Here is a 12,671-nt window from a genome sequence, read left to right on the forward strand (position 1 = left end):
TGGTTATTCAATTTTTTTCTCTTTTTGATGTATTATTAAAATATGTATTTACATTATCATATTACTACTGTTTGTTGTATGAGCACTATACTACAATATTTTTTGATACAAACTATAAATACCAAATTTAAAACTCATAATATTCGTTCAGTTTTCCAAGTTTGTCCCATTCTGCCTCGCCTCACATCACATGACACTCGACCAAAGCCAAACAGAAGTAACAAACACCAAAAGCGTTACGTGGAATTACCAATTTCCATTTCCATTTATTTATTATTAATATCATATCCATTTCAAGTAGAAAAATAAATAAATAAAAATATCCCATCCTCGTCCTCAGCAGCACACACTTTACATTAACGCCCCCAATACCAAAACAATCAAAAACTCAAACACATCAATTTCTCAACGTCATCACCACCACTCTCTCTCCCCCCCTCTCTCTCTAGGGTTTTGTAACAGTGATTTTCATTTTTCACTACTAAGCTTCTTCTTCTTCTACAACTCCAGGTTTCAATTCTCTCTCTTTCTTTCTCTCTTTCTCTGAACTGTGAATACATGTGCATGCATGGAGTTTTCTTTAGCTGTATTCTTGTTAGTTACGGATATCGATTCTCTTTCTATGATTGTTTGTTGTGTGAATATGAAATTGCGTGTGATACTTGCTTTGCTTGTGATGATTATCATGAAGATTTTTTTCTCTCTCACTATTTTGGTCAACGTGAAAGATGAGAGATAATAATTGTTAGTTTGACCAGTTAAATAAGTTTTTTTATTTTTTATTTGTTTTTGTTGGGGATTTCACTTCAATTTAGTGAATATTTGTTCTTTGTGGTGCCTGAATCAAGGAATGAATTCTGCTCATACAAGCTTGTGTAGTGAGCTATGTAGTACAACACAGTAGTGACACGATGACACCGGTAATAATTTGAAAATATAAATAAATTGAACGTTATCACAGGTGTTGGCGTCGCGTCGGTGTCGACAGAACACGAACACACTATTTTTTTAGAGGTGTCTACTTAGGTAGTGAGAGTGAGAGTGAGAGTACTCTTAATTTTGTTTCAAAAGCATGCTTAGCTTAGCTTTGTTACTTTTTTTTCTTTTGGAGCTGAATATGGTTTGGGGAAAAATATTATATATTCAATCTTTTGGATATTATGATTTTTACTGTTTTCGTCTTATGTTGTCCGGATATTATGATTTTTCCCATTTTTTCGTCCTATGTTGTCTGGATATTACGATTTCCCCCATTTTTTCTGGTGCTGTTTGTGTTCAATTGGAAAATGGGTGGATAAGGCCGCTCTTGGCATGTTTGAGGGTCTGCTTAGTTATACCTTTGTACAACTAGGAATGCTACTAACTCACTCTTTCGAAATACTTTTCAACACACTATGATTTGTCCTTTTTTTTTTTAAATGTCGACACATTTGGCACGGTAGTTGAGCTCTCTTTTTTATAAAATATGTTTCAAAGATGGACCGATTATAGAGTGAAATCAAAGAGTACATTGCTAGTATTCCTCTTAATATAACTTATGATTACATGAAATGTTTGTTGTGATCATGTCTACGAGAAAGGTTGCACTTAATATCACATTCAAAGCCTCAATTCAATATGATGTCAACGCTTTCATATTTTCTTTGAATAATCACTAATCTTATGAACAAATACATTATCATCATTTAACTTTATATTAGTTGGTGTGTGGCTTATGAAAAATTGAAATTTTATCTGCAAGTGTTCAAATAAAACAACTTTTGTCACTACTCACGGTGTTAATTAATTAGAATTATAGTTTCTTGAGCTGCACATATACACTTTTCTAGTTTTAACTTTGTAATACTAATATTATATATTTCATATTAGAAGTTTATGCTGATCCAACAATTTTTGGAACACACTCACTTTAGGAGACAATGTCATGTTTCTGATTTCCATCACAAAAGAAGGGGCAAATTAATCTTCCAGTAGTATGGCAACAGAGAGTCCAATTAGAATATCAGAAGCTGGGGGGAAATGGCCTTCTCATATTGAAGCGTCAGCTTTTGGCACACCACCTCGTAACATGGGGACAGAAGATTTAGGTATTCTGTTGAAGGGCCATAGGTTCCGTGGTAGTTCAAAGGATGTGGCACCCAATCGTAGTGGCAGTGCACCTCCCAGCATGGAAGGCTCATTTTTGGCCATAGAAAACCTACTGCCACTTCAGAACACCCAGGATGCAAGTTTAACAACTCTGAGCAGGGCTGTGAAAAATTGTGAATCTGAAGATCAGTTACGAGCTGATCCAGCTTATTTGGCATATTACAATTCAAATGTCAACCTAAACCCTAGACTTCCTCCTCCACTAACTTCCTGGGAAAACCGCCATATAGGGCATCATATTGGTAGTTCTAGAAATAATTGGGGATTGCCTTCTGCAGATCATAGAAGTAAAAATTCCTTACATTTACCGCAAGCAACTCTTTCAACACACAAGGAGGAGTCTGAGGATGATTCGTCCCAACAACAGGCACAGGAAAACGAATCAGTTAACGTACGTGGAGTACGGCGTAGACAGGATGCAGCTTCAATGGCATCACAGCAAAAAAATGTGGTTGATTTAATTCAGGTGATTATTTTGATATCAACTTCTGAATTTAGTGAATTTGGTTCACTTTTCGGCACTACTATACATATTCAATTCCTGCTCATATTATTACTGTTGAATAATATATCTGTTACACTTGGTTGCTTGCTGTATTTGGATAGTATCCTGCAATTATGATATTTTCTTTTTCTCACGCTATAAGTTGTTACATACATAGCTCTTAGTTGCTCCTCCAGATTAAAAATGTGATTGTGAATACAAATGCTTTTGTTCAAAATTAAAATTTTCAGGAGGATTTTCCTCGCACCATGTCACCTGTATATAATATGTCTCTTTCTATAAGTCACGGACTGGTGGATAAACCAATCGAATTAGAAGCTGCTTCCAGTTCTTCTCATGATCCTCATGTTACTGCAGTAGAGTCTGCTAAACCTACTGCAGGTGCGGTTGATATTAGGGTGTCATCAAGTGTCGATGTCCACTCCCCTGTTGCAAGCTCTTCAACACTTGGATCCACAGCTAGCATGGGTTTTAGTAACATAGATGTTGCAACTGTTGCATATCAATTAAAGACACTTAATGTATCCAATCTTCCAAATTCAGAAAGCCTGAGTTATGAAGAAAAATTGAAGACTAGCTACCAGAATAATATGATGCAACAGCAGGTATTCCCGCAACAAAGCAGTCCGAGTGAAGTTCCTAGTACCAATTCTCAAAGTGTAAACACTGCTTACGTTGGAAGGGAACAGTTTGCTCATAATTCAAGCAAGTTGTCTGATGTCCAGCCACTACTTCAGTCATCCGGGTTTACACCTCCTCTATATGCCACAGCAGCAGCGTATATGGCCTCTGTAAATCCGTATTACACTAATATGCAAGCCTCAGGCTCATATGCTCCTCAATATGTCGGTGGATACACTTTAAATCCCACAGCTATTCATCCATATATTTCTTCATACCCTCCTCATGGTGCTGTGCCATTTGTTGTTGATGGAGCTACTAGTTCTAGTTATGCCCCGCTAACACCAGGGGTTTCGACCGGGGGTAGTATTTCACATGGAGCTGAAATGGTACAAGCAAACAAGTACCTTGGGCAATTTGGATATCCTGTACAGCCTTCGTTTGGTGATCCTATTTACATGCAATATAATCAGCAAGCTTTTGTAGAGGGATTTGGTATTTCTGGTCATTTTGATCCACATGCACCTAGAGCAAGTGGTGTTAACCAAATGAATCCTTATGATTCACAAAAAAGGCCTGGTACTGGTGCTTATTTGGATGATAAAAAATTACACGAACAGAGAACTGGTGCTAATATGAACTCAAGAAGAGGTGGATTATCAGTTCCTAGTTATTTTGGACCTATGCCAAACACAGGCTTTGTAATGCAGTATCCAAGTTCACCACTTTCTAGTCCAGTTTTGTCTGGATATCCAGAAGGAAGTCCTGGCCTTTCAGGAGGTAGAAATGAAATGAAACCTTTCCCAGCATCTGGTAGAAATGGAGGCATGTTATCTGGATGGCATGGTCAAAGGTCTTTTGACAGTGCTCAAGACCCCAAGATTGTTAACTTCCTTGAAGAGTTGAAATCTGGCAAAGGTCGCAGATTTGAGCTATCCGATATTATTGGACATATCGTTGAATTTAGGCAAGTAGTTTTCTCAGCTTTCTTTCCACATATCTAATTGACCAAATTCTTGGTTTTGGAAATTAAGTTCACTGTCTTTTACCTCCAGCGCTGATCAGCATGGAAGTCGATTTATACAACAAAAGTTGGAAAGTTGTGGTGTTGAAGAGAAGGCGTTGGTGTTCAAAGAGGTTCTTCCACATGCTTCTAAATTAATGACTGATGTATTCGGTAACTACGTAATACAGAAGGTGAATTTTTAGAAGTGATGTATATTGTCGATATCTTTTAAGTACCTTAGAGTTGCCTCCAAATCTGTTTTGGATTAATTTGTCCCTTCTCTTGTGTTCAGTTTTTTGAGTATGGAAACCCTGAGCAGAGGAAGGAACTTGCAGATAAACTTGCTGGTCAGATACTGCCTTTGAGTCTGCAGATGTATGGTTGTCGTGTTATCCAAAAGGTATGTAATTCAAAATGGCTCATGTAGCTTCATGATATTATTATACATTTATTTCACCGGCATGCTTGATAGGTAATGACTATTGCAATCTGTTTAGAATTTAGATGTTAAGCATGGATTAAGTCTGTATGACTGTTTCTGTTTTTGAATCAGTGCCTTCAGATAATTTGAAATTCAGAACTATTGATGCTCTGTCCATATTCACAACCTAGTTTGGGACTGGATTCTGTTTTCTCAAATTACAATCTGAAAATGGGTTGTCTGACCATGTAAAGTTGTAAATTTACTTTTATAGCCAAGTTATAAATATTAACAGGACCAATCTGTTCTGATAGAGTCGGAGATACTGCTATTATTATTAATAGGATAAGGCTTAGTTATTGTTGTTTTTTGTAACTAACATTATGATTGTGGGCTTTGTTGTGGAAAGAAACAAAGAAAAGATAAAATGTAGACTTGATCAAGTTGAATAAAATGCTCATTATGCCTGCAATTTAGTTCCATAAAATAGAAAAAGCACAAATGCGAAGAATCGTGACACTAATAAACCTATATGTTAAAGGGGTTAGTGGAGATCACCTGCACCCAGCCCAAGCTGCAATTGGTGGGCTGATTTGGTTCTGCGGGTTGGGTTGGGTCTGAAATCACCCAACCCTCACTAAATGACATGTCAAGCTAAATTTCGTCTTTCTTTTTTTTTGTTTTTGTGTTTCTTATGGTTACACTGCTCAACTGTTACTAACAAATGATAATATAAGTGAAATTATTGTGGAGATATGTTGTTCCACTTACATACTCTATTACATAATTAGTGGAATAATGTCATCCCACAATCCACTTATGAAAAGCAAAAATAAGGCTAGCTTGGAATGATAATGTTTAAATTTTGGAAAACAATGCATTGGCGTTGTTGAATACATTGTTTTCCACCAGTTGCCCCTGTCTGTGTAGGTTGGGTTGTAGATTTTTTTTTGCCTCGATCCACATATGCAGTTTTGTACTCAAGTTATGAGGGGAAATTTTATTGTGATCCTCTGTGAGGCTTAGATCAATTGCACTTTGTACTCAAGTTATGCCATTAAGCTATAGATACCTTTGAAATTTATAATTCTATTTCTATTGAAGAATGCATAGTTGCATAATTCAGAGTAGGTGGTCTACTTTCCTATTCGTTGTTTTCTATTAAACTGCAATTGTTTGGTAGTGAATAAAGTTGAAAATAGAGCAAGTCTTGGCTATAAAACAAGTATTCTATTGTAAGTAGACAGTAGACACAATATTTTTATATTTATTTTATGTCCACGCAGGCACTTGAGGTTATTGAGCACGAACAGAAAGCTCAGCTTGTTCGTGAGCTAGATGGAAATATCATGAGATGTGTTCGGGATCAAAATGGGAATCATGTAATACAAAAATGCATTGAATCTATACCCACCCAAAAAATTGGCTTTATACTATCTGCATTTCGTGGCCAAGTTGCTAATTTATCAATGCATCCTTATGGTTGTCGAGTCATTCAGGTATTGTTAATGCATTCCCTTTCTCGTAAAGATGCTTCTTTTTGTGTCATGCATTAAGTAGGAATGAATAATGTTTCTCGCAGAGAATTCTAGAGCATTGTACAGATGAGGTTCAGTGTCAGTTTATCGTGGATGAAATATTGGAGTCAGTTTGTTCTCTTGCTCAGGACCAGTATGGTAATTATGTTACCCAGGTTAGTTGCTGGCTCTTCTATGTCATACTTTGATTATTAACTTCTGGTGTTTCGGGTGCATATTAGAAAGGCCTAAAGGGTGCATATTAGAAAGAAGATGAATAGTTGGAGGCAGATATGCATTTGATGTCCGTTCTATCTGTAGCTTATGAAATTGCTGAGACTGTAAATATCATGATTTGTGATAGTCTCAGCTATCACTTATATTTTGATTTTAAACATTTTAAATTTTATTTCCTCCGGTTATTCTTCTTCCCCTCTTCTCTGTGAATGCATGAATGTCTTCATCCTTGCTGTGAACCGCATACCATCTTCTTCCCCTTTTCTCCAGTTTTTCTATTTTCCCCACTGTTCCTCCGCTCTTGTTTTCATATTATTTTTTCCCTATATTTTGTTTTATTTTTTCTCTATTCTCCCTCAGTTTTTATTTTCCCCTCAGACCTTTCTCTGTTTTTTCTTTTTCCCCTGTTGTGACTTTTTGTAGCTCATGATATTTCATGAGTTGAGTTATTGTTTTGATTTTACATTAAATATGTGTTTACAATATTCTTCATGTAAAATCCTAACAATAATCAAATTGCGGCCATACTGCTATCCAATTTTGGAGTCGGCCGTTCCATGCCCGGGGTTTGACATCCTAGATTTTATGTTATTTTCTATTTCAAATCTCTTCATTTTATCTTGGTTTGGGACTTTATTTATTGTAATGAATGATAACAAACTTTCTTCCCCCCAGCGCGCGCGCACACACAGACAAAGTGTATTCTGCTTTTGGAAATCTTTGCAATCAGTTTCTTATATATAAAAAAACCATTGGTGGCAATTAAACATAATATAGTCAGAGTTTGTTGTTGCAATTTCATGTGAGAATATTATGTTTTGTTTACCATTCATTCATGAATTTCCACAATGCTTGATTTGATGTAGATTAATTTTGGGTTCAAATGACTAATATAACCAACTACTTTTAACTCTGGATCTTGTTGTGGTTTGCTGCCCTTTCATATGCCAATTTTTTCAAAGATTACTTAAGTTACAGTAATCATCTTGTATCATCACAGCATGTGTTGGAGAGAGGTAGACCTCAAGAAAGGAGCCAAATAATCAGCAAGCTGTCAGGACATGTTGTTCAATTCAGCCAGCATAAGTTTGCTTCGAATGTTGTGGAGAAATGTCTGGAGTATGGCGATCCCTCTGAACGGGAAGTATTTATTGTAGAGATTATTGGGCATGATGGGCAAAATGATAATTTATTGGTAAGTTCTAACTCAGTAATGCTAATTACAGGCTAATTATTGTTCAGAATTTCTACTTCTTAACTTCAAAATATGTTAATGATTTAGTAGGACTTTGAAGAATGTATTTATGGTAAAAAAATTGATGGTGTATTTTATCATGATAATGAAGACATTAAAAGGCACGCACTGCCAGTATGAATCAATTTTAGATTGACAACCCATGAAAATCTATTCTTCATATCATTAATTTTAAGATTCAGTCACAAGAAAGGATGACATGTCAGAATGATGGATTCTCATGGAATGAATGTTGGAAGTTGATTAACATTGGCAGTGCATTCCCTTTAAACTTTATAAATGAAGCTTATTTTATCGTACTGTATCAGTTATTGCACAAACTTCTGGAACTTTCTTCAAAATACAAGACAATGTGAACCCATGCTTCCCAATGAATACCAAACAGGAAAGAAATGAAATTACTTTCAGCAATTAATTGAGAGCTGTCTGACCCGGTGATGGTCAAATTATTTAGCTTACCCCTAACCTCCTATATTTCCGTGAAAGTGGTTCCTTTTGATGTTTCTTCCCGGTCTCCTTAGGAATCCTGCATGGTTTGGATGGATCCCACTAGATCGGTCTCATCCAACAAGTTCAGGACATGCTTCCTTTCTGATAGGAATATCCTATTCTTTGAATGCATGACCATAATGTCCAATAAATGTTTCTGGACTCTCAAGTCTTATGTCTGAATTTTGTTTCTAAGGAAAGCCTTCAGTTTTCCAATACCCCTGTTGTAAGTCCTTAGAATCATGGAACAATAGCCAATGCTTGCTTAATAGTAATAGAGAAATGAAGTTGCAAAAAATAAATAAAAGGGTTCAGCAATAGAATAAAAGGTAATGGTGTGTAGTCTCCCTGTATATTTGTACTTGTCAGTTATCACGTGGCAACTAACTAAGCTTTCCATTGAGCTAGTAATACTTGGGACTAAACCTTTGTAATGTAGACCTTCATACATCCAGTCACTTGCTTTCCCGTGGGTAAAATGACCAAATCTGAAGTCTCATTTTGGTCATGGCTCAACAGCTGGCCTTTTCTCCTCCGTGGGCTTCTTTCAACAGCCATCACTATCTTAGGAAAAACACTATAGCATCGTACTCAGACCTTAATCATGGTCATCCCTAGTCAGAGGCATTGATACTAGATTTAGAAGACAAAAACAAGCTCAATCAAAACTTTACCTTTTTCTGTTGGGAAATGAAAAATATCTCTTAATTCTTGATTCAGCCTCGTTACGTGAGGTGGTTAAAATATTAAACTTAGTTATCCACTTTAGTCTCCACTGGATTTATTGTTATGCATGGAAGGTATGAATTGGTAAATAGCTGTAATTGATGAATCTCTTGCTAATCAGTCATGTTAATAAATGTATCTCAACAGAACATGCTACCCCTATCTACGTTAAGTCTGCTATCTTTAGAATTTCAGTCATAATTGTTTCCCTTTCTTTGAATAGAGTATATCTGAAAACCATTCTAGATGTACCTGCATATCTAGTTTTTGAAAGTTCCGCAACATTCTCTAGTATCCATTTTTTACATTACTCAATTTTGGTATAGTAGATTTTTTGATCTCTAATGTTGGTAACATAGATTCTTTGATATTTAATGTTTGGTATCTTAAGGTTGAAATCTCTTAAGGATTACATGTAATGTGAATAATGCTTAAAAAATTGGATAGTTTTATAACTGGTGTGAATGGATGTCATTTTGGATTTTTACTCTATCTTACTTGATCATATTTTGATTTTCATTGTAGACGATGATGAAAGACCAATTTGCTAACTACGTGATCCAGAAGGTTATTGACATCTGTTCTGATAATCAGCGTGCAATATTACTCTCTCACATAAGAGTCCATGCTAATGCTTTGAAGAAATATACATACGGAAAACACATTGTGGCTCGTTTGGAACATCAATTTGGAGGTGTGTTCTTGTACTCTGTTTGAAAACTTTGTTACATTGGCAAAAATAATATAAATTGTTGCTACCTAAATACCTTAAAATTTAAATGGCCGGGTTTGCCTAGTTGAACATATGGAAAATAAGGAGGAAATCCTAATGAAGGCTACTGTACACTGATCTGATGCAACAAAAATGAGGAAAATAAAATGTTAATTCTTACTGATTTTAAACATGTTCTCTGTTATCTAACTTCTCTTACTTTCCATCTACTCAACCAGGAAAACCTTAAATCTACATATGTAACTAACAATTAGGTTTCATCTGTCTTCTATTTTGTGTTTTTCTTTTTCAAAATATTACTATTGATAATACCCATTGGATTAATCTTACAGTTAGGAGTTTTTAAATAGAAACTAATCTAACAAGACAAATAAAGCACTAGTAACATACTATTTCCGACACCTGATGGGATTGAGTTCGATTCAAGTAGGACCTAGATCCACATGAATTTCATTCATTCATGAAGAGTGTCTCAAAGAGAGTGCATTGTTACTTGCTAGTTGCTAGCATTTCTCAATCAGAAATTTCTCTAACAGAAAATCTTAGCAAAACAAGGCACTGCTTGGTAAAGTTGTGTCTAAACACATCCACCCGGTCTTCTAGAGTGGAAAAAAAAATCGTAAAAGGACGCCGAATGGAGCATGAGAAGAAAACACCTGGTACCTGTATTATGATGACTTGCTATCATGCACCTGTTTTATGGCTTCTTATCATGTACTTGATTTTTGCATGCAGAGAATCAAACACCCGATTCATGATGATATTCTAGAGGAAACATGAATCTCCGGAAGAGCGGTAGCATGCTAACTCCACTTTGCTGATCGCCGATCGCCGGAAATAGCTGAGACATTGATCTTTGGTATGGTCCTGCCAATGAATATGATGTAGTTTTCTATTCCTGTGATTTCATAACTGCACCTTGATAGTTTCAGGAGACATTGGTATATACATGTACACTGTAAAACCTAATGTAATTATGTCATTCAAATAATTGATGGAAATGTTGAGTATAATTATTTAGAAAGAAAACCCTTGATGTAAACTTTACTGAATTTTACATAATGTGTGGTTGGTTTTCCTAGAGTTCTGAACTCAATTCATTGTTATATGAACACATGTTTTCTGGTTGTAGCTACGCATCTTTTTAACTTTAAATGCCTTATATTGAACGATTAGGCTTATTTATTGACTACGTTGTTAGGATTGTGTGAATAAGAGTTTTTATTTTCAATGAAACTAACGCATAGTTTGACACTGGGAAAATAGTGATAAAAAATGAAAGTGAAATTTATTCAAATTCAAAATTTATGTATGATATAAATTTAATTTACCCAAAATTTTTGACCTCTAATATTTTGTTTTAATTCATGTAAAATTTATTCAAATTCAAAATGATATATGATATAAATTTAATTGATATGTACTCTTGACAATTAGTTAATAACTGTTTGATCATAAATGTTTGATGTTCGTAAATATTTGATTTTTATTTTAATCATTTAAAAATAATTCAAATGAATTGTTAGTTAAATTTTTTTATATCGTCTATAATAATTAATCTGGACAAAAAGATGTCAAAAAAAAAAAACTATAAAAATTGTTGTTTGTATGAATAAACAATTATTTTCATAGAGATTAAAAAAATATATTTTATTTTTTAACAATGTATTTTCTTAGACACCTTATAAAATTTAATTTCCTATGTATAGGATGATCTTTTTGGATGTACTTAGCAAATAAAAAATCCAGTAAACCACATCAATGGCATCTTCTTCAAAAAGATCAATCACAACCACACAAATCAGAAATCATATCACACCATAATCTCCATAATTATCTATAATTATCTGTAACTCTTCTATACAATCTCATTCACTTCTTACTAACAACGTTTACCTTACTTCTCTTCTATACAATCTCATTCACTTCTTACTAACAAGGTTTACCTTACTTCTTACTTCTCTTCTATTCACTTCTTACTAACAACGTTTACCTTACTTCTGTGTTATATCACCATCACCCTCTCGAGTCATTGTGTAGCCATCATGTGAATTTGGTGCAAAATGCTGAAAACTTCTAGCCTTTTACTGCTTCATTGTCGTAACCATTTTCATTAAAACTCAATTTAATTGAAAATGATTATGTAAAATCATTTTTTAAAAAATGGTCCTCTTTTAATTAATATATATAAATGTATTTGAATTTATAAATTTTTAACACAGGAAATCTATTTTTTTTTCATGAGAAGTCTTAAATGAGTTATCAATTTAAACTCTTAGGTGTGGTTCAATGGATAACATATTCATGAAAGTATTTTACTAGGAGAGAATTTAGTTGATCATACTTCACCCATGGAAATGGAGTTTGAATTAGAGGCCTGTGCCTATGAATTTTATAATGAGTATAGTAGAAGCATTAAATTTTGAATTCGTCGAGAATATGAAAATAAAAGCAAAATCGATGGAATTTTAACTTCAAGAAAATTCTCGTGCTTTAAAGAGGGAAAACAGAGCATTGATATGCGGGACTACTTGACAAAAGAATCTAGAGCAAAAACTAGAACCGGGTGTAAAGCACGTATGTTTATTTCACTTGATTGAAAAATTGAAAAAATAAGGTTGTTGACTTTGTATCTGAACATAATCATCCTCTTCAACTACTAGGGGTATGTTCATATGATTCACTCTCGTCGGTGCATATCTGAGCTACAAGCATCACAAATTGTGTTGGTTGATGAATCAGGATTAAAACCAAAAGATTTTCACGAGTATGTGCCAAAGCAAGTGGATAGAATAGACATTGTTGGTTATACATGACAAGACCATAACAATTACCTTTGAACTAAAAGGAATCATTCATTAAGATATGGTAAAGTTGGTGCGTTGTTGATGTATTTCAAAGGACAAAGTGAAAATCCTTCATTTTTTTATGGCTTTCAAATGGATGTTGAAGAGCTAGTAACAAATATATTTTGGGGGTGATGCACATATGATAAATGATTATGGATATTTTG

At 34.6% G+C, this 12,671-nt stretch overlaps 1 protein-coding gene across 3 annotated transcripts; it reads left to right on the plus strand.

Annotated features, from left to right (window-relative positions):
- The first annotated feature begins 334 nt into the window (after positions 1–334).
- On the plus strand, positions 335–10,739 carry LOC131595110 (pumilio homolog 6, chloroplastic-like). 3 transcript variants are annotated; one of them, XM_058867380.1, is made up of 10 exons: positions 335–510; positions 1,870–2,614; positions 2,884–4,241; positions 4,330–4,471; positions 4,573–4,680; positions 5,988–6,200; positions 6,284–6,394; positions 7,456–7,650; positions 9,451–9,619; positions 10,394–10,739. In XM_058867380.1, the coding sequence occupies exons 2-10, from the start codon at positions 1,976–1,978 to the stop codon at positions 10,414–10,416; spliced, it is 2,958 nt and encodes a 985-aa protein (XP_058723363.1). In that variant the 5' UTR covers positions 335–510; positions 1,870–1,975; the 3' UTR covers positions 10,417–10,739. The 3 variants fall into 3 exon arrangements, with proteins under 3 accessions (XP_058723363.1, XP_058723364.1, XP_058723362.1); XM_058867381.1 differs by having other exon boundaries at positions 1,873–2,614; XM_058867379.1 differs by having other exon boundaries at positions 1,914–2,614.
- Positions 10,740–12,671: the final 1,932 nt, after the last annotated feature.

The sequence above is a fragment of the Vicia villosa genome, linkage group LG4 (assembly GCF_029867415.1).
Source record: "Vicia villosa cultivar HV-30 ecotype Madison, WI linkage group LG4, Vvil1.0, whole genome shotgun sequence".
Classification (NCBI taxonomy): Eukaryota; Viridiplantae; Streptophyta; class Magnoliopsida; order Fabales; family Fabaceae; genus Vicia; species Vicia villosa.

Bases quoted from the DNA above. Each gene is read 5' to 3' on its own strand.
- LOC131595110 (XM_058867380.1), top strand. From the start codon at position 1,976: ATGGCAACAGAGAGTCCAATTAGAATATCAGAAGCTGGGGGGAAATGG. The intron at 2,615-2,883 runs GTGATTATTTTG...TAAAATTTTCAG, and splicing joins ATGTGGTTGATTTAATTCAG to GAGGATTTTCCTCGCACCAT. The intron at 6,201-6,283 runs GTATTGTTAATG...TGTTTCTCGCAG, and splicing joins ATGGTTGTCGAGTCATTCAG to AGAATTCTAGAGCATTGTAC.